This window comes from Nothoprocta perdicaria, unplaced genomic scaffold, assembly GCF_003342845.1.
Source record: "Nothoprocta perdicaria isolate Ctin4 unplaced genomic scaffold, notPer1 scaffold_82, whole genome shotgun sequence".
NCBI lineage: Eukaryota > Metazoa > Chordata > Aves > Tinamiformes > Tinamidae > Nothoprocta > Nothoprocta perdicaria.
The window spans coordinates 1,508,414-1,530,714 of NW_020456110.1; the positions used below are offsets into that span (position 1 = coordinate 1,508,414).

Sequence of the window (22,301 nt, forward strand, 5' to 3'; positions counted from 1 at the left end):
ATAAAAAGCCAGATTTGGCAACATTAGTCCTATACAATAAAAACATTTTTTCTCTACTGTGGGGGAAAAAAAACACTTAGAAAAGCTCTAACCTAAGGTAAAATCTACACAACTGAAAAGAAAACAACACTGTTTCAGGCTGTAGCAATTGGGAAAAAATGTAGTGTCTATGACATTTCTGTTTGGCATTAGTGAGTAAAAGAGAAAAAAAAAATGGCACATGGCAATTAAAAAGAGATTCTATCATATTCCACATACATCCCTAGGCTTGTGTCTTAGTATTTCATTACTGTCTTCTGTGCACCCTTCCATGCTGCAAGGGTATGGTTAAGGTAAGTCCATAGAGAACTGTAATTCCGCTTTGCAATTGCAAACATTCTAACCTCAAACTGAAGACAGAATGAAAACACCCATGTCAAGAATTTAAAAATCACAGTATCATATTTTTGATCCTTCAGAGAAAGTACATAGTGTAAAATTAGAATGTCTGATGTCTTAAATTCTAGTGATAATATTTTCCTGACCAAATCACAGAAAATATTTTACCAAGGAATGCAACAGGGGGAAAAAAAAAGGCCATTGTACCTTTAAAAAGACAAGCGGGGAGGGAGAAGGAAGGAGGGAGAGGGGGAGAGAGAGAGAGAGAGAGAGAGAAAGGGTCAGGGAAAGAGAAAAACAGCTTGATTTTGCTTCAGTAGCAAAAAACTGCTATCCTTTGTGAGTGTACAACTGAGAATTTTAAAACACATTGAGTCACAAGGTTTTGCCTAAAAAATGAGGAAATGTGCTGTGAATGTACTTCAGCATCTTTTGTTTTTCCTCCATATAGTTTAAATAAAATCATAATATTAACTACAAACTCTGTGGACATTCACAGAGTCCAGGCCGGCAATAAATTAGTATTATGCAAACTGTTTTCACAGCTAATACAGTCCCTCTTGCCTATCCTCAGCCACGGGGGCGGTCTCGGAGGGCCTCCTGGCACGGCTACACCAGGTTGTATTCCTTCAGGTTTAACTGTAGGATCGTGTCCTTGACAGCAGCAAAGACAAAGCGGATGTTCTCTGTGTCTGTGGCGCACGTGAAGTGGGAGTAGATAATTTTGTCACTGTCTGGATTCAGGTCTACAAACATCTTCAAGATGAACTCTCGTGCCGCTTGCGCATCCCTTTGTGGTCCTGGTAACGAGGAAAAGAAAGTCAGTTTTCCTGCAAGTCGATTCAACACTTGAGCTTCTTCAACAGGGGAAGATTTTGAGCAGAAAACGTAATAAAGATTTTATTCCACTATCCCCATGCAAGAGAAGTAAAATCTTTTTTTTTTTTTTTTTTAATAATATATACTGCCATTCACTGTCTATTTCACTCACAGTAGGAACCATTAAAAATAATGTAATTTATTGTATCAATACATCTTTTTAATTTTGAGAGCTGACCAATTTTCAGTCTACACCAAGAATATAATTCTTTTAGCACTCCAACATTTACTAAGCTTAGGAGGATTTTGATATGTAGCATCATAAAGTACCTTCTAAAATGGTCTGGCATCAATAGAACTTAATTTACTTCAATGATAATAAAATACACAGGCTGTCTAGTTGAAGCTATTCAAATGCAAAAAGTTAATGTTCTAACACATCCTTTATGATCTAAATTACACATGATAACGCTCGTGTTGGATCTAAATTAAGGATGTAATTCTCAGGAGCCTTCATAAYCAAACCTCTCCACACAAGAGGGCAGGTGAAACAGCGACCTCTGATGTGGCAGAGTAAGGGTTTGTTCGTGCCCACAGCTGAAAGAGCAGCAGCAGCAACGTAGGCCACACGTCATCGTTTTCTTACCCTGCAATTCCGCACCACCAATCAAGAGCAATTTTCACAGGGAATTATCCCCCTGCTCTCCCGTTTCTGGATCACAAGTTTCTACACAACACGTGTGGTGCTTATGTGCTGTTTCTCTTCCCACTCCTACATCCTCACCAGTCCACATCTTCAGTATCTGAAGTATCATCTACACACACAGCAACAGAGATTCGAGTGCTCGACCTCCGATCTTGCAGTAATTGCACAGTGAAACTCATTTTTTAATGCGTAAAGCTTACAGTTGTGAACGTTCTGGCTAAGGCTGCAAAAATTAGCTAGCAGAGGAGGCACAAAAGAGAAATCACAAAAGAGAAGAGGAATTCTGGAACGCAGCTGCTGCAAATGCCTGTGAAGAGGAAGATGATTCTGCAGCACAGTGGTGCATATATACTGACATACCTCTATACAGGAACATGCAAACAAATACACATACATGCAGACTATCTCTGCTGAGAAATACAGAAGAGTAAGGCGCCAAGTCATAATCCCTCTGAGGCAGGGCTACCTATTGCTAACCATTTTCACTTGTTCTAAACACCACAGGTTCTCACCTTTGGACTGCTCACCCTGCTTCTATAGAAACAGCAAAAAAAAAAAAAAAAAGAATTTCACTTTTTTTTCTGCTTTTAACAAATTTGCTATATTAATAAAGGGCAGTGCTATGACTTTCAAAGGCCATTAACCACCTCTTCAAAATAAGTCCTTTACTGTTTAAATCAACTTCCTAGAATTTTATTAAACATTTTATAGCCTGGGCTTAGGCAGGCTCACTCTCTGCCAAAATACACTGCATTACTGCCTGTATCCAAAACTTTTGTTTGACTGGAGCTGAAGTATGCAAAATTAAAGTTAAAAAGACAGTTTGCCACCTTCAGGAATTAAAAAAAAAAAAGCAAAAAAAAAAGCCATGCTAGATTTACAACCTAATATGGTGACCTGTAGTCTGATGTCCTTTGGTGACTGTTCAGTAGTCTTCACAGGGACCATCTACAGGATATGTGAAGTTTAACGTATAGAGCACCACGGTTTGGCCTGGATAGCCTGCTGAGCACATTCACTTCCACGGGGCACCGCGGAGAGGAGGGTCCTGCAGGGTTCTGCTCTTCTTGTGCATCCCAGTGTGACCCACTCTGTCTTTGTCTCTCTCCTCCCGCAATTCTTCACCCCAGCCCCGCCGGTTCCGGCCGAGCCGCGGGAGGACACGTTCCTGCAAAGTCTTCCCACTTCGGGATGTCACGTAGGACACTYGCCACAGGAAACAACCTCAACAGGACAAGAACACTTCCTATCCACCTGGCAGTTGTCTTCTGCACGGCACTGTCAACGTGACACTGACAACGTGTCACTGTCAACGTGAACCCACACTGACAGGGAAGGAACTAYGGTCCGATCCTGTGGGCTGCTCACCAAACAGATTCCTTCATCTCAAACAAAATAAAAAGCTGTATCTGTTTCTATTATTACCATTCATTTTGAAAATCAGAACATTAATCTTTTCTGCACCTTCCAAATCACTTGTTCATTCCCTGGTGACAGAAAAGATTTTTTTTTTTTTTAAGGATACTTAGTTCTTCAGCCCTCTTATTATTTGAATGTAAGATTTTTCTCTCTTTCCTACCGAAACCTCTACTCAGTTACCTTGAAATACTTAACACTGCATCTCAGGAGACCTTCTGACAGAGCAGTTTCCTTAGAAACGGCTACGTGATCCGCATGGTGTTTTCCAAGACAAGAACACTTCACATAAATGATGAAATTAAAATAAAAGAAACATGAAGTAAAATAAAAAAATAAATAAAAATAAGAAACGGTAGGAGTGATACTGGTTTCTATGCATGCCACAGAGAACTTGCTACACTTCTCTTCTGCTATCCAGCCACAAAACACAACTTAGCAACAGTATATAAGACAAGGTGTAAAAATAAGAAATGAATTTTTAGCTTTTACGTTCCATTTCAAAATCTCACTCCTGGTTCTAATTACTTCATCAAGTCCAACTTATGAGCATGGATGAAATGTGGTCCACTGCTCACATGGTAATATTTTTATCTAGAACCACCAATTTTACCAAATCCCACAAGACTTCCATCACATGTTAAAAGTTTGAATTATTAAGAAGTTTGGTGGCAATATACTCACCATCATACTCTGGGAAATAATCAACTAGATGGGAGTACATAATTTTCTCCTCCAAGAGATCTTTTTTATTTAAGAACAGAATGACTGAAGAGTTCTGGAACCACGGATATGTGATAATTGTCCTAAAGAGTGCTTTGCTTTCTTCCATTCGATTCTGGAAAAGAAAGAGAATTTTACGTGGTTAAAATTATTATGAATAATTATTATGAAAACAGAGGAAATTCTGAATTKAATCCACACAATTCCACTCTATTTTATGAACAGATCCATTTCATCTTGGAAGCTTTCTTACCAAAATGTAGGGATTTCAAACTGACTCTGTTATAATTCTTAAGTAGGCCATTAATTAAACATGCAGGTAGTTTTCCTTTTGCAAACTCAACTACTCAAGGTTCAGTATTCTTTAAAACACAGGTCATGAATAGGGAAGCTGTAACAGGCAGTGTTGTGTAATCCGACCATGCACAGGTAGGAGCAGCTAACAAACTTCTGGGTGTTGAAACGCATGCAGTTCAAGGCAGGGACCAATGTAGARCAAGATACAAGACCTGAGTCATTTTTTAAGAAACCTACATATTTTATATGCTGTTCCCAAAACTTACCATCAAGTAAATGTTAACTCAACAAAGATATCAACTTTGAAACAGTTACAGATTGATAATTTATAGTCACAGATTCTTTCGGCATTTATCCATTGCTAACCTGAGGCTATTCCCCTATTGTAAGCCTTTTGACAAAGCAAACCCAACAACCCCCGCCCCACTCCCCCAACTTAGATTTTTTTTCAATCCTGCTGGAGTAGCCTTTACTCAACAGCTCCTGAAAAGCACTTTGTGTGACCGGTGTGAGCTGGCTGTGTGGCCCATCCACGGCTGTGTGTGTAAGGGATTTCTGACACTACGGAATCACACCRTGTTTCAGTGCAGGTCCAAACAACTGTTAGATCGACGTGATGCAGCTACTGCACACTCACAGATACACCAAGGTCAGCACCAGGAATTAGTCCTGTGTACTTCTTTATCAGGAAAGCCATCAGGCAGGCCTGATAACCACCTGCAAACAGTTTCAGAAGCTGTCCCCAGAAAAGAGCATTTCACCATTTCAGCATTTCTGAAGCCAGAGCAGGGCTTCAGAACAGATTCTGTTGTTGCTAGCCCATGCAACAATCTGCAAAAAAACTCAGACAATTTTGCAGTAAATGTACCTTGACTTGCATTAATTTGCATTTTAAAGTGACCTGCATAAGCGTGGAGAATAGAAACTTTAAAAAAAGTCATAAAAATAAACTTTGAAGAGGATGGTTGTTTATTTAGGCATCTTGTATCATCACAAAAATTTCAAGTAGTTTATCAAACTTTACAGCCCACTGGAGTGATAGTTGAGAATAAACAGTCAAATTTATGAATGCAGAAACTAAGGTACAGGAGTCAAATTCTTTCTTTCTATCAATAAGATCTTACGATTCCCTTACTATTAGCAGAGTTGAGCATACCTGTCATCAATCATTAAAGCATAAACAGATGTTCCTCTCAATTTTTATATAGGGGACTTCTCTATTCAAGGCCCTACACATGGTACATAGAGTCACAGCAACAGAAACTATGTAGCATTAATTTTCACTTTGATACCTTGACAATAAAAGATAAACAATGTAATGCTAACTTACAAGCCATTGTTTCAATTCTAAGTCTCTACCTGAACTCATTCGCTGCCTTCTAACATTCTGACACTCACAGAAAATGAAAAAAAAACACCACTGCATTAATAGTGTGCTTTTCTTTGATACTAAATTTATGAGCTATTGAGAACTTCTCAATAAGAAAAGTGCATGGAAAACAAAGACAGGATTTACTTTTATAAGGAATGCCTTCTTTCTGCAAAAACTCTTCAAAAGCACTGCAAAATACTAATCTGTAACTCTGATACTTCTTTCATATTCATACCACAGAAATTTACAGACAAGCAAGAAAATTATTAGTTTGGATAAATTTGTGACCCTTGTTACAGGAAACTCCAGGAAAACAATTTTGCAAATAGTCTGCTTGAAATGGATGCCAAACTAGATGGAGCAAAAAAGGTAGGCTAACTGGTATCATGCTTAAAAATTCTCAGCATCTTGTCAACTGCAACATTACCTCTGTAACTGCTGCAGGAGACATATACAGTAGAAAACAAAATATTGTGTGTCTTCAATGTAAAAGGAACATGTCTTACATACATCAATTCCATGTAACATGGATTCTGTTCTGTACCACAAAACAACTTCTTTCCTCCACTTCCAAGAAAGAGACAGGCTAAATCTCAATCYATCTGCATCCAGTGGCCACTTGTAAATTTTGTACTTTGCTATCCAATCATAAATAAAATTAACACAAAGAAGAGTGAGAAATGGTAAAAAATCACGGTGCATCAGAGCCCTCTGAATCAGAATTACTTCTTGTTCAGAGGATCTTGCCCTACAGTGGTACCAGACAAGTGGGAAAGGTAACCACCTCAGTAGAGGAATAATTTCAGGATGCACATTACAAGGTGGACTGCAATAACAGCATCTAGGGTGATCGAATGAAGGAGGTAGCTGCAATTAAGACATCAGGAAGGCTGAAGAAATCCCTTCTAAGGAATCCAGCAAAGGGTGATGAACTGTCCAAACCTGCTAAGAATAAGGTCACTCTCCTTCAGATCCACAACTGAAAGGTCAGTGGATTTCCTTAATCTTTCCCAAGGATTAGGCTGCTCAATGCTGCTCTCTCTGCAGCCTTTTGGCCTCTACGGGAAGACCTACAAACTGGAATAAAACTGCTTTTTCTAGTTACTGTTCGACACAACAAAACCAGCATGGAGATCATAAATCATAGCTTAAATACTAACAGAAAGTCACGTACTAAGAAAATATTGCCATTTGAATTCTAAGTTTATGTACTCTTTCTGTTAAACTTGCCATGAAATTCAGCATATATATAATGAAGAGCAAGTGCAGTAAATTTGAGGGTAGGTGATAAATATCCAACTTAAACACCAAAGWCAGGTATTAGTAGAAAAATTATTTTCTTACAACTGTTACTAATATGTAAAGAATCTAGACTCAGCAAAGTATATAAGCACAATTTTAATCATAAATATGCATGTATTTTAACAAGATGACTCCTCTGCTCACCATTAGCCATGAGTCAAGAAAAAAATCCTTCTAAAAAAGCTACTTTATTAGAAATGGAGTAAGAAAACATCACCATATTCTCTTCTCTCCCTACATACCTCTTCCCTAAAGGGAACCTTCCATACTCTCTGTACTAAGACACTGCGACACTTTGGAGAAGAATTTTTGCTCTATTTCAGCAGAAATTCATTATAAAATTAGAAACAGTATCTATGGTTTATTTCCAGTAACAGACCTTTTAAGCAGTGATATTGCTCCCATCTAAAACATATTTAGTTCAGCTAAGTGAGTAGCTTGAAAGTAGAGATCTACCAGTCATAAAAATCCTGCAGTTTGACCAGAGCAGCTCCTATTACAACTCAAGGTGAGGACACAGAGCAGGACCCTGTCTGTAGAGCAGATGGGATGCTCTTCCTTCGTCACCAAGACCACATGATAACAACAACTACCATAGTAACAAATATTTCATCTGTTTAAAGCAAACAGCTCCCAAAGTGCTCATGCTGACATGTCATACCTTCCACTTAGGCACCACAGGGCATTATCACAGAAACGCTGGCTGGAAGGAGCTCCAGGGCCCACCTCACGCAGGYCAGGGTGGTCATGGCTTTGCCTAGACCAGCCTACACAGCTCCTAAGGTGTTTGGAGGTGTTTGCTCCAGAGGGAAGCAGCTTTCTTCTCTTCCACCTCAACCCCGCGTGCCACGGTTTGTGGTCTCTGATTGTCTCTTGTGGTGCTGTTTACCTGGCAGAATCAGGGCACACATGAAGCTGCTCTTCCTGCAACTGCTCTTCAAGGTGGCAAGCACTGGTCTCTTCTTCACCAGACTGAACAAGCTCCAGGCTCTCACCCGYTCTGTGCTCTTGGCCCGTGAGCAGCAGTTCTGAACTCTCCTGCCCTTCAACAYTTCCCAATAGTTGGTCAAACTGCATTTTTAAACTCTTTCCCATTATTTYAGAGGTGAATGAAAGAGTGCTGTTTAAATGATGGTGAAAGGCATATTAATGGTTGGTCACTCAGATGTGCACTTTATACATGTTTTACAGTAATTGTAAGATRGCCTAGAGACTTTTCTTTAGCAGACTGCTCGAGGAGGTAAAGTACTAAGTCCTGAGATTTACTTTGAAAGACTTTGAAAGGTTCTAAGCCATTTCCTTTCAAAAGATTCAAGGATTACTCCAAATATATGACAACCCCTGCCCTTCTTTTTTTSACTAATAAACCTCTTTTCTGCCTGCTCAAGTTTTTCATCTGTCTTTTATTCAATGCATTGGAGTTAATCAGCTTTTAGGGATGTCACAATGGGTAAAACTACTTTCCAGATGTCATTTCTCCAATAGTCATGCTTATTACTATWTAAAATTTCTCTAGAGCTTCTTATTACCCACAACTAATGATGGTTTATACCACACCATGCTTAACCTTTTTCTTCACTACATAAAAAAGCAATGTAACTACCATAGTATTTTTAATCATTTTAATTAAGGTTTAATTTGTGTTTAACAACACAAAGTTATTGTGTTGCTTACTTTCTGAAAAAAATGTTTCTCATTAACAGGGCATACTTTTTTAAAAATATGGAACAGTTTTATTCTACAGTATTTTTTTTTTCACAGTTTAACAGCTTTATTTTACAAGATTCTATGAATCTCATAAAATTAAGCCTACCTCTGGTATGGAGATTTTTTTGTTCTGATTTTGGAAAGGAAACAATTAAAATCAATATTCTCTTTTTATTTTGGAATATATGTGAAGTATTGTCTTTGCTCATAGATCTACTAATTAAGTATAAAGGAATGTCGTATGTTGTATGTCTGTGACATACAAAATTACTATATTTGGTTTGAATGCAGCATCATATTCTCTGTATCATTGTCTATACTATTCTCAGTACTTACAGTGTCCCTAGTGTTAAAAAGCTGCCCTCATGAACCATTGGAAATGCTTCTGAGAATTTCAATAAGCCAAAATCCTCACATGTTAAAAGACAAAACTAGGGGACTTCAACAGTTTGTATACGTATATATGACGGGCCAACTTCTCATTTAGATAAAAACTGATTTATTCAAGTGAAAGAAATGAACATGCTTATATAAGTTTCTACTTGAATAGTGTGAATAAATCCCTAATRTAAGTGCAAACAAAATATAATTTTCTGCACTGGACACAAGGTTACAAAAAAGGCTGTAAAATATTTCATAAGAAAAGCTTTATGAATCACAGTAGGAACTCTAGAGCTGTTTTTATGAAAACTTGTATTAAAAAAGGAATTCAAATTAAATTCAAACCAGCTGTTCTTGGCACATTATGCCCTACAATTCATGCATGGTTCAATCCTTAAGTCTCCACTAAGCCAGCAATACTAAGCCAGTTTGTATACATAGCCACTAGACATGTTTCTACTGCAGCTCTGAAAAACAGAAATTGATTTAAACTTTAAGTCCTTTATTTTCCAAACTGCTAAGGGAAACATGAGGCCGCTAACCCATTAACTAAACCAGGTTTTGTCAGTTTTACGCAACTGAGGAGCTAGGACCTGGTTGCGGAAACGGAGACGGGGCAGGCCCAGGCCTGGAGTGGCGGCCTCACGCGAGACGCAACGTGCGGGCGCCGCGCCAGGCCGGGCAGGACAGCGAGCGCCCTGAGCAGGCAGAGCGGTGCGAGGCACTATTTCAGAGGCAGATCAAGCACTAGCTCTGATTTTACCAACRCGTCCCACCCCAGCAACTGCCTACAGCAAAGTCCTGTCTCAGCAGCAGAGGGAAAGGCTGCAGAAAGACACTTGCGGCTGACCGATGTGCAGCAACGCGCGGCAGCCGCAGCTTGAGGGGGTCTCCCCGGGATCTCCCTGCCCCTCCAGGCGCCTGCCTCAGGAAAACCGCSCACAGGAGCAGCAGTCTGGCCGTCCCGAGTCGTGCTGGCCTGGGCACCATAGCGGCAGATGCTGGGGTGCTGGTGTGGCCGCCAGGCCCCATCAGCACAGGCCGCACGTGCAGGCCCCACCTGCCGCCTGTGTCCCCCTGCGGCACCTGGCACTGGGTCTAACCAACACCGAGGAGAAAAGGCTCCACTGACACACGGGGCATGAAAGCATGCCGCTCAGAGACACGTGCCATGGAACACCTCTGCACAAACAGAGACAAATTTCGCTCTACCAGTTTTCCTAAATCACAGAATCACAGCATGGTTGAGGCTGGAAGGGACCCCTGGAGATCATCTGGTCCTCCCTGCTCAAGCAGGGACACCTGCAGCACGTGGCACGGGACATTACATGGTGATAACTTTTGTAGGAYGATCAAACGTTAAGACAAATATAATCTGTAAAGCACACGGTTTTCTCACATCTTTAGCCAAACACAAACTTTYAGTATTTACTTGCTTCTAGATACACATTTTTTAATCCTGTATTTTTAGTCATGTTAAGATAGCTATTACTGAATCCATGTTAAAATTCTTTCTGCCTTTTCCTACTCTGGAAAAAAAAAGCATCATTTTTGCAATTACAGAAATAGCATAATTGGTAGAATTTACTGTCATGTAGCTTTAACAAGTAAATTCCTGAGAAAGAGCTGAAAAGGACTAAAAAAGGCATTTCAAGACAATATTTACTGGTATCCACTGAAGGGAAAAAGAAGCATTTTCCACTGCTTCAAAAGAAAAGACTGAGTACAGTGAAATCTGGAACAAAACAGAATCCGTAGTGGAACTAAATGCTTAATGATTGTCTAGAGTGGCATCTAGTGGGCACACCTTAAGTAACATTTAAGAGCCCAAATATAGCATTAAGTCTTTTTTATAAAATCTCAGTAACTTAAATAATTTACGTTAATAAAACTGTAATTTCAAGGAACCTGAGGGACTAAATTCCATTGAAATGTGGAGGGAGACTGTACTGAGATTAACAGAGATGTATTTTTAGCAACTCAGCTGGCACTGTGTGTATGTTCATGATGATATCAGGTGGATATATCTGGTTAACAGAGTAAGACGGCATTCAAACTGAGGTGACAACTGCAGATGAACTGACACACAAAAAATCAATGATTAGGCGGTTAATATTTCGTAAGTTACTTAGTATCACCGTTCAGCCTTATTTTAAGCTGACAAAAGTTGAGCCTTTTTTTTTTTTGTGTTACAAAGTCTAAATTCATTAGGAATGCATCTGTTCTCTAATTAAGGCTCCTAGCAATTACTTAAGTAGCAGCACTGCCTGGTGACACAGGGAGACCCTGCAGCTTGGCTAGAAATGTAATAGGGCTGTAATTGAAAGTTATTTTATATTCTGGAGAAGAACTCTAACCTGTTCAGCAATTGAAGACTGCAATATTTAACCTGAAAATATACTGCAATTTTATGCATTCTGCATCAGGAAAGACAAAGTCCAGTGACAGCTGAAATACATGGAAATCTGTATTCTTTACCAAACACCAAATCACAAAAACAGTGTCCAAAATATGGTCCAAACACTGCTATCAAAATATTTTTTAATTAAAAAAAAAAAAAGCTTGTTATTTTTTATGAAATATGCATGCTGGAAAATGAATTTTCAGAAATATCTGCTTTTTGAGAAAAAGGACAAAAATCCTTTAAAATAAAATTGACATTGAAAGGGGCTATTCTCTCGCCAAATCCGACACTGGTTACTGAAAAAATAAGAAGTTACTTCTTTCCCAGTAGACATTGCCAATAGTAATTTAGGATGAACATTTCTGGCAGCCTCTGCAAACAGTCCAACTTCATTCAAACTCTCACTTCTATTATGAACCCCCCATTTTAACACAGAGGATCAGGCTCTTTTACACAATGCTTCTCAATACTGACAGCTACATCCAGAAGGTTTTTTATATACACACCGAACAAAAAGAAACACACATGTGTTAACCTGAATGAAAAGAAGAAGGTAAACACGCTATTTTTCTTTAGCTTCCAAATAAACAACGAATTCTGGAGATTTTATTTCCCATGGATATAATATTGTTAAATACTTATGAAGACTGTCTGAGGATTTTAATTTTATCTGGAAGCCTGTATTATTCCTCTGCCTTGTGCTCAATTGTTCTGGGCTGCTGAAGGCTGATGAAAACAACAGATTACTRAAGGATTATTACATGTTTTTGCACAATGCAGGGAAAAAAAAAAAGAAAAAAGGAAGAAGTGCTCTGATCTCAACATTGTTTTCTTTCAACCCTCACCATAAGCCATGTAGGACTAGCCTGTGAATAAAGAACATAAAGTGCTAGAAGAAAAATGGAAACATGCCCAGATGTTAGCAACAAGATAGTTCTGATGTAAGAATGAAATATGGTCTTCAGATAATCGCCTCCATGAGGAATGAAGTCTTCTGAAAACTTAAAAGTGGCCTCATGCCATTTCATATTTTTGGCCTACATCAAAAGAAAGTRCGACTGGAACATTGTACCGATTTGTCATCCGTTAAAGAGAACACACTGATGAGCATTGCAGAACTTCATTTAGGCTCTGGATACTTATCTATTTCACAGATGTGCTCCGTGGAGATTCAAAACACGAGCTTGTAAGCCTGCATCTGCTTACCAGTCTACAAACACTGATGAATATGCACTATAAATACCTGCGCTGGGTTTTAGGTTTTCGTGTAACTTTGTATATTAGACTTTAACATAAATATTTTTTAACAATACATGGAACATCAATCTATTTGCCTTACGGCAATTTAAGGATAATAAAGCTACTCATCAATGAAAAAAAAATGTCCTTGCATAAAAATGTCTAGCCATTATTAAAGCACTGTCGAAAACCTCTTGTATCACAGAATCACAGAATGYTCAAGGTTGGAAGTGACCTCTAGAGATCATCTAGTCCAAGCCGCTGGTTCCAGTAGGGACACCCAGAGCACGGGGCACAGGGCGGYATCCAGGCGGGTTGGGAAGACCTCCAGAGAAGGAGACTCCRCAGCCTCCCTGGGCAGCCTGTGCCAGGGCTCTCTCACCCTCACAGCAAAGAAGTTCCTCCTCACCTGAAGATGGAACTGCCTGTGTTCCAACTTACACCCACTGCCCCTTGTCCTGTCACTGGCCAACAATGAGAAGAGCTTGGCCTCTTCCTCCCTATAATTCTCCCTTCATGTATTTATACATGTTAATCAGATCCCCTCTCAGTCTTCTCTTCTCCAAGCTAAACAGGCCCAACTCAGTCTCTCCTCACACGAGAGATGCTCCAGTCCCTTAATCATCTTTGTCGCTCTCCGCTGGACCCTCTCGACAAGCTCCACGTCCCTCTTGTCCTGGGGAGCCCAGAGCTGCCCCCAATGCTCCAGGTTTGGCCTCCCCAGGGCTGAGCAGAGAGGCAGGATTCCCTCCCTCCCCCTGCTGCCAACATCCTCCTCATGCAGCCAGGAGCCCATTGGCCTTCTTGGCCACGAGGGCACTGCTGCCTCATGGCTAACTTGGTGTCCACCAGGACTCCCAGGTCCCTCTCTGTGGAGCTGCTCTCCAGCAGGTCAGCCCCTAATCTGTGCTGGTGCCTGGGGTTATTCCCGCCCAGGGGCAGGACGCTGCACTTGTCCTTGTTGAACCTCATGAGGTTCCTCTCTGCCCAACTCTCCAGCCTGTCCAGGTCCCTCCGGATGGCAGCACAGCCCTTCGGAGTGTGGGCCACTCCACCCAGCTTGGTAAGAACTTTGCAAGTTCTTCAATTCTTTCAGTTCTTTCAGTTTCAACTTGAAATTACAGCTGAGGCAGAGAAGCTCCACTTTTCTGAATACCCTGTGCTGCAATCGGATCAGAGGTATTTATGATCAAATAGCAGAATGACTCTTYGTTGTAAATTCTTTCTGTGAAGGTAGCAACATTACATCAAATATGCGCAATGCAGTACAGTGAAATCCTCAAGATCTTAAATTAATATAATAAAACCTTATCTTACCATCACAAAAATCCATCCATTCCAAAGACACAACAAAAAATTCTCTTTCACTGGTCAAATTCAACTAAGATTTTTCTATCTGGAATCACAGAAGAATTTATTTTGTAAAGGCCCTGTGGAAGTCATCTGTCCAACTCCTTGCTCAGAGCAAGGCTTATTTTGTCACTGGATCAGAGTGCTCTGTCTGTTGGCCTTGTCCAGACAAGCTCTCACCACCTCCTCAGATGGAGATCATGCAGGGTGACCTGTTCTGCTTCACACTCTCTTCTGTGGTTTCTTTTCAGTGCTGATGATCTACAAAAAATGAGCTAAATACAGTTTTATGGAAGGCCGCTAAGGATAAGTCATTAGGCAGTTTTAGCATATCTCTAGTAGCAATGTTTTGGACATAGAGTTTTCAAAAACAACTTCTCTGAGGATATTTAAGCTCCCTCCAGAAGAGACTTCACCAGTCATACAGCCCTTCTTCCTTCCATCTTTCTTCTGTTTGCGTTCCTGCAAGATTTGTGCAGTGATATTTGGAAATGTTGCTTCTCTCACTTCTTAACCTTCTTATTCTGTTCATATCCACTCTAAAAACATTACCTTGCCTTCTGGTAGGATTCAGCTACAGATGTTGGTCCGCTATTGCTGCATAAATTCTACATTTCCAAAACCTAGCAGATTCCATGGGGGCTACAGAGGCATGCACATTCTCAAAGAATGGTCACTGTTTTGAAAGTTTGTTATTTAGGATAAAGCTAGAAGACAACAAAGATACTAGAAGAAGAAAAAGAGATTATCAAGTTAAAGTAACAAAATTAGGAGCTGTGCAAGAAGCAGCTGCCATCGTGGGACTCTGTCTGCTTCACCACAACAGGGAATTGAGCAGAATGAAGACTACACAGTGAAGCAGACCTGCGAAATTTCTGGGGAACTCCTTCTGCTTAGAAGGAGGATAAAGGTAATAAATGAATGTAAAAGTGTTTCCTGGAATATTTTACAAACAATTGATCAAAACAGGCAGGAAAGAAAAGATCATTTTGGTTATCCTATCAGGTTAGATGACAAAGGGCCTTAAAAGACAAGTAATTTGCTTCCACGTGGTAAGGAAACAAAAACGAGTGGAAAGACATCTACATGGTAATCGCACGTTTCTGTGGCAGGATTTTTGTGGATACACACTGAGCAACGTGGCATTTGTCAAGACCAAGAAAGGATGACAAGAGCTTAGATAATGGTTTCAGATGTGTGAGAGGAGGAAAGTCAGACACACAGGAAGCAATGGCGAAATCAGACATAGCTTGAAGGCACAGGTCTAGAATTACTTGAGATAAGTAATCAATTCTGTTGTCATTTTAAAAACTCAGAGACTCAAACCATTCTTGCTATATCAGGCCAGATATATCACAATACTTTTCAACAAGAACTGTAATGTGGGATCAAGCCTGTAAAAAACATGAATTAAGTAGTACTTTCTAAATCTTTAATTACAACTTGACTAAAAAGAGAAGGAAATAATGGTTGCAGAAAATTCCAATTGCACATTATTATTTTAGAACACTAACAAATTTTAGCAGCAGTAAATAAAACAACTATTAAGGCACKGTATGTGCTTCAGAATCCAAACAAAAGCTCAGGAAAAACAAAACAAAACAAAAGCAGTCTTTATTTGAAAAGAGCCTCTTCCTTCTAATTAAGAAGAAGAAATAACATCAGCAACTCTCTTTGCAGGACCACAAACAGCCTACCCAGATAGGGCATATAAATGAAGTAGATTGTAAAAGTAAGAATGACTGATTGGTTCTGTTTGCTCCATCACTCAAGAATAGTAAACTGCCTGTGTAAAAAACATCTTTAAAGATTATATTCATGCTAATATTTTCAGCTCTGTGAAGTAACAGACCTTTCAGAGTTCTGTTTATCAATTAAAAATACAGTATTTAGTTATATATTGCATTGTTTTCTAAGACAGATATTTTATATAATCCATATGTATTTTATACATATATAGGATACACATTAAGTACTTAAGTAATTGGGTATCGATAAATTTCCTCACTCAAAAGTTAAAGCAGAAAAAATATCCAGTTCCAAATATTCATCTCCAATCCTGCTACAAATCCTAGTACAAATTCTAGTACAAATCCTAGTACAAACTTTAGAATTTTATGTATATGCAAAACATAATAAAATACGTATTTTTTTTCTTTTTTAATCAAACTGTATTACCTCTTTTGAAAATAATTTAAACTGGCATTTCTCTCCAATTTTATTTGGTGTAATGGATTTTCAGATCAATCCTATAGCTTTATCTCTAAATGTCGTTTTCCATCAGTAAATATTCTAAGCTCTCCATTSCTCTGTATTTTTTCACACTCTGATAATATTGCTCTGATAATTTTCAGGGTCTGATAATAATATAAAGTACTATGTTTTGTCTCTGGCAGCTTAAAAAATTTCAAGATTTCATTTAGTGTATTACAATTTTAACAAAGTTTAATTCATTAATGCAGTTGAACTAAGAAAAATGTAGTTTTTCTGTTTTCCTCTAGGAATATAGAAGAAGAAAGATCTTTCAGTATAAAAAGCCCATGCTTTCACATACCTTCACAAACCTAATCAACCTGTACAGTATTATACAATTCAAACTACTAGTATTTTAATCTGGAAGAAAAGTATGTCCAAATATCACTAAATATGGTCCTTTGTTTTGCTGTTCCTAGTAGTATTAATACTTACAAGTTCGTAATGAAAAATCACTCAGAAAATGAATTTGAAGTTCATTCAAATGAATTTTGAAAATTCACTTTTTTTTTTTTTTTTTTTTGAATGCAGATTTTAAAACTGTACCATACTCTCTTAAGTCTTCCTATAACTGCTGCTAACTGGTCACTGACTCTCATGGAAAGCTGGAATACACTCACGTATTTACTGCCCAGTAACTTGAGATTTATCTGTTTAGAAAAGCTATCTGTACTCCCCGCTTGAAGGCAGCCTCTTCTGGAAGAYAAAATAATACACTTTTTCTAGTAAAAATCCTTTTTTAGAAAAGATAAGCTGATTTTTAAAAATAGAAAAATTCTAAAATCTCCCTGATAAAATCACAAGCTTCTCCAAATATGTGGGTAAACTGACAAAAATCTGATCTACAGAATATAATACATCATAAACTAATTTATCAGAACCGGTCATTTTTGCTCTCACGCTGATCGTGTCAGACTTTTCTGGAAAAGAGAACAGGTCAAACACATCTGTTAATTTAACTTATAACATGTTCCTYTTTGTCACGTTACATCAGGCCAAGTGAAGATTACTTAATTTACAGCACTAATAATTTAATCAGTGTATTTTGSCCTCTGGATGAAATTTTGTCCTCATTTCCACGTATGAACTTAGGTAAACCTAGGATTTTATTAAGGGCAGAATCTGGAACAGCTAAGCATCCCTCTTTTTATTTGCATTTAGTGAGAGAAAGGCATTTCAAATCAGTACTCAAACTGATTTTTTTGAAAGAGATTTTAAAGTATTTTATAGTAAATTTTCTCATTATGCACCAAAATCAGATGCCCAACTGTGGTCACACAGTTCAAAGAGATAACATGGTTTCTGAATGCTGATTTTCAGAGCCATTGGGCATCCAGGCTGCCAAATCTTCTTCAACTGGAAACCTTCAGTTCTCTAATTACAGGTATTTGTCACTGARCTCCAGTTTCATGGAGGTATCATTTAAGTGTCATTTTACCCTGGGTTTTATAAGATAGGCAATTTGAACACTCATCTCATTCTCTATTCATGTCCTCCATTTACACAGTAGTTATGATACATCCTTCTAAATGCTGAAGATTTTTAACACCTGCAAGAATATGGTATCAGAAATGRTGCCCAACTCACCCCTTACACCTGGTTAGTAAAAGCCCTTGAGAGATACAAGCGAAACCTCTGAAGTTTCTGTATGCTCACTGGAATTACAATTTAAAGGTATYTCTCTTAAGGTAAACAAAGGAAAAACAGATTTACAAAAGAAAGTCTACCATCCACTACACTTTGAAAATACAGACTAGAGTCTGAAGAGCTCCAGAAGAGATTCACAGTGATAAAGGGACATGTATATTACGATGGCTGCACTGAACAACAAATAGCAATTCTTGGAGATTCATACTCATACATGAAAATGAGACTAATGAAAAAATGCATTAACACAGACCATTAAGAAAGTATAGTTTTCTTCATAAAAACGTACCACAGGAAAAAGACTTCAGGCAGTGTCATACAGTGGACTAATTAGAAAAAGAAAGTAGGCCATCCTACAGAAATCACGCTGTTTAATCAGGCCATGAGAGCAACACAAAGGAGCAGAGAAATACTGCAAATTGTTGAGTCAGATCTCTTAATTTGAGTAAGAAGGCACACTGATCGAAGGAGAATTAGATTCTATCACAATATGATACTGCTGTTGTCCATAAGAAGGAAGTGGGACATTCATACATACTCTATCACTTCAGTGATGACATCTTAATACTTTTATACAATTTTAAGATGATCCGATTTTTTCAGCGTATGAAAAAATATCTCATAACTAAAGTGAAGGAAAAAAAATACTCTTCCCTTTTGCTTTGTGGGACTGGAACACCCAAAAAAGGTTGGGAAACAGAGAGGAGTAACTCAAATGTTTTGATATACCAACAAAATCTAGGCAGATAGGGTATGGCCCATTCAATGCCAGAATAAAGCTGTGCAGATGGCTGCATAGCTCCATGATAGGCTGGAKCCATCCCAGAGCTAGAGGAACACAGGCCTAAGGCTGCTGGAATGAGCCATCACGACTTGAAAACAAAAACTGGTCTGAATTAAAGTTGTGAACATATTTCAAACAGAGAGACAAAAAGATTCAAAAGCTTTTCGTGGGTGTTAATGAGAAACATAAATAGTTTAGCAGTGAGGTGGAAGAACCATCAAAGAGGAGTTTTAGAGCTTTTACATCCACAAAATGTCTTGAAAGTGAAAACTTGAAAAATCAGAACCACTTTACAAGTAAGGTATCTTCCATGAGAGATGAAAAAACAAGTCACAGAAAGCTGATCACAATTTCACATCATTTCAGAGTGCTCGGAGAGCCCAAGACGGACAGGAAGCCCTCAGTTCACATGTTCGTTTGGTTTGTAACCTGGGAGCCCTTTTAGCTGATGAGAACACAGGCAAGACTCTCAGTGAGTCAGACAGGGCGAAACTGCCCCRTCTTCTGAAGATGTAGGGATGTTCTCAGACATCATCTGCCAACCAGTTATCCGAGTAATGAGAGCAAAAGTTTGGACATGCCACCTACTAAGCACAGGATACACCTAACAGAGAAACAGAGTGTGTTCGTATCTCTTTCTCATAAAGACATATCCTTGCACTTGTTTATGAAGGATGAACACAGATAAACAGATAACTTCAGTAAGTTTAAATGTCTATTTTGGTTATGTAGGACTGTATTTAAAAACTATCRAAACTAATTTTGCTGTACAGGATTTTCAATACATTTTATTTTGACTTGTAGAATCAAAATGCTTGATAACTTCTGTGTTGACTCTCTGGCTACAAAAGAATAATGCAAAGCAGAAAAAGACAGAACCAGACACTGCTGACTTGGCTTTGAGTGAGCCACGTCTGACTGAGACCTCTTTTAATCTATACAAGCCTAGTCTCCAAGTTAATGAGAGATCAGACGGGGGTCGATTAGATCACTAAGACAAAACGTACATCATTCATTTTAAGATTACMCCTCTCTGTAAATTCAGCTTTGAGCTCAGTACCATGTATTATAAAAGAGTACCTAATATTACTGTACTTTACATTGATATATATAAACATTATAATAGATTTACATCCTAAAACGTATGTTTATTGTCTGCAGTGAAAATCCATGGAACAAATTTTTCATTCAGCCTCCTACCACCAACCTAATTAAATTCAGTCATGCTTTGTTCTCTTAAAACAGAGGTTGGCATGCATTATGAATCAACTTTCACTGTGAAGGATGTCCCTTATTTTACATTCAAGTGAACTAACATTCCCCTTAGGACCTACTATTACAGCCAAACTTAACACACTAAAAGAGAGGCTAGATCATGGAAGTGAGGCTTGGTTTAATCTTTATAAAGAAAAAAACACAAATTCAATATTTTTTTTTTTATGTGTACCACAATATAAAAAATGTTCACAAAAACAAAAAGTCTCATTATACCACATATTTCAGTCTTATATTCACCTTCGTAAGACTACAGTTGTTGTCTTAGTCCCCTAAAGTGGGATGTATGTTATGCTCTTAGCTTTTTGCATAGCTCCTTTTTATCCTTTTTTTTTCTTTTTAATTGTTCATTTATGCTCTTCTCTCTTTTCTACACTTGAGCTCTAGTTAAAAATACAAGACTGATGTTGGGGTTCTGTCAGACCATTACACTGAGAAAAATAGTTAATATTACATCAAAGATACACATCTCAAAAAAAAAAACAGAATAAAAATATTCTGGTAGTTGCTGAGTTAAGAATCCAAATATAAACAAAATGGAAGATGTATTTACTGCAAAGCAGCTGAAAAAAAAATCTCATTTCTAACAGCCGTGTTTTTAAGGAGATGGACAGCATTCAACTAATGTGATGAGATTTCTTTCCTTTATAGAAGGAGTATAAATCTAAAGGATTTCAGAGTTCCTGGACTTCATTAAGAAAATTAATACTCAAGAACATTGAATACAATCCTGATTGCTCAGGGACATGTGTTTTAACCCATTATCATGCCCTTTCAAGAGTGAAATAAACATGCGTGAAGCCGTGAAGAACATTAAAATACCTTTTTTTTTCCCAAATGATTTTTGTAAATGAGTGTAAAAAGACCAATATAAAACACTGCTGGTGAGGTGAGTAACTCATGCAAGATTAATAAGCAACTGGAAAAGTCTACAAGAAAGCAAAGGAATCTAAAAATTAGATTGTATAACAATAATAAACAATAATAAAATAAATAATAATAAAAGATTAGATCTCCTTCCTCTGTAAACTGTATATCGAACATGGGGTACTGGTGTGCTTTGGCTGATTAGTTCATGCCCACCATTCTTACTTAATKTATTCTTTGAAATAACAACAGAAGCAGAATGTACACACCAATATAAATCCTATCCCTTAGTCGATGGAGCAAGGTTTATTACTTGAATCTTTGTTCTATCCTCTGCAAAGAGCCTACGACTTGTTTTCCTTCCCACTGTCAGCTATGAACAGTAAGAACCTTGCAGCCACTCAAAACAYCCAACCCTATTTTTACCACTCAGCTGCAAAACACTACCTGTGCAAATAGCTACATAAGAACATTTATATATTATATTAATAAGAACATTTCTCTGTAGTCAATTGCATTCCACTTTAACACAGAGTGGTTTGACCAACGCACCATGCAGAATATCAATTTGACTGTATTTTTTGAGGATTAACCTCTTGATTCCTGTAGTATTTCATGCTCCACTACACCTAGTTGTGTATAGTGCTGGTAGACACATCTGGAAAATATCCAGGACTGAACAACCCAGTTRGCTTTGAAAATGTCTCAAGAGAACCAGTAACTTAAAGCTTTGCTCTTTAGCATGGTGCATTATTCATTCTATCAATATACTTTACTGGCCTACCAATTTGAATCACCAAATAGTTAAGTGAAAACATACAAGCTCCCGATGACATTCTCTAAAAACTCTGTTTTAATCAATTATTTATAATATTTTAAATTTAAAATCAATTTTAGAGAACTTTTACACTGTTTGAGACTGATGCGTGCTTACCTCATTGTCGGACTCCACAAGCACTTGGTCATACTCGCTAAGGGCTACTAGGAACATGATAGATGTGACATTTTCAAAGCAATGTATCCATTTTCTTCTTTCTGATCGTTGGCCTCCTACATCAACCATTCTGAAAGATTGACAACATCTGCATCAGCTCTGTAAACAGCTTAAAAGATAAACATCCACATCCACATTTCAAACATCAAATTCAGGAATTTAGATGAAAACGAACTGGTATACTTTCTTTAATATTTTTTCCATTTGTATTTAAGAAAAATCACCATATTTACTTCTGAGTCAGTGTTTTTTTCAGTATGAAATTACTCGCTGAATTTAAATTATTACAGATTCCAAAGCCATCAATATTTCTTAAGCATGGTTCTGGAATTTTGCAAAGTTCTGCCCTGTATAGTCAGCACAAAAATGTGTGCACAGAATCAAGCT

At 38.1% G+C, this 22,301-nt stretch overlaps 1 protein-coding gene across 1 annotated transcript in view; it reads right to left on the minus strand.

Moving 5' to 3' along the window:
• Nucleotides 1–652: 652 nt before the first annotated feature.
• Nucleotides 653–22,301, minus strand: part of LOC112958213 (guanine nucleotide-binding protein G(q) subunit alpha) — a 75,778-nt gene continuing 54,129 nt past the window's right edge. The window contains exons 4-6 of the mRNA XM_026052013.1: nt 21,855–21,984; nt 4,004–4,157; nt 653–1,178 (exon numbers count right to left, since the gene is read on the minus strand). Coding sequence (XP_025907798.1) covers nt 988–1,178; nt 4,004–4,157; nt 21,855–21,984 — 475 coding nt within the window. The 3' untranslated portion in view covers nt 653–987. The remainder of the gene's footprint in view (nt 1,179–4,003; nt 4,158–21,854; nt 21,985–22,301) is intronic.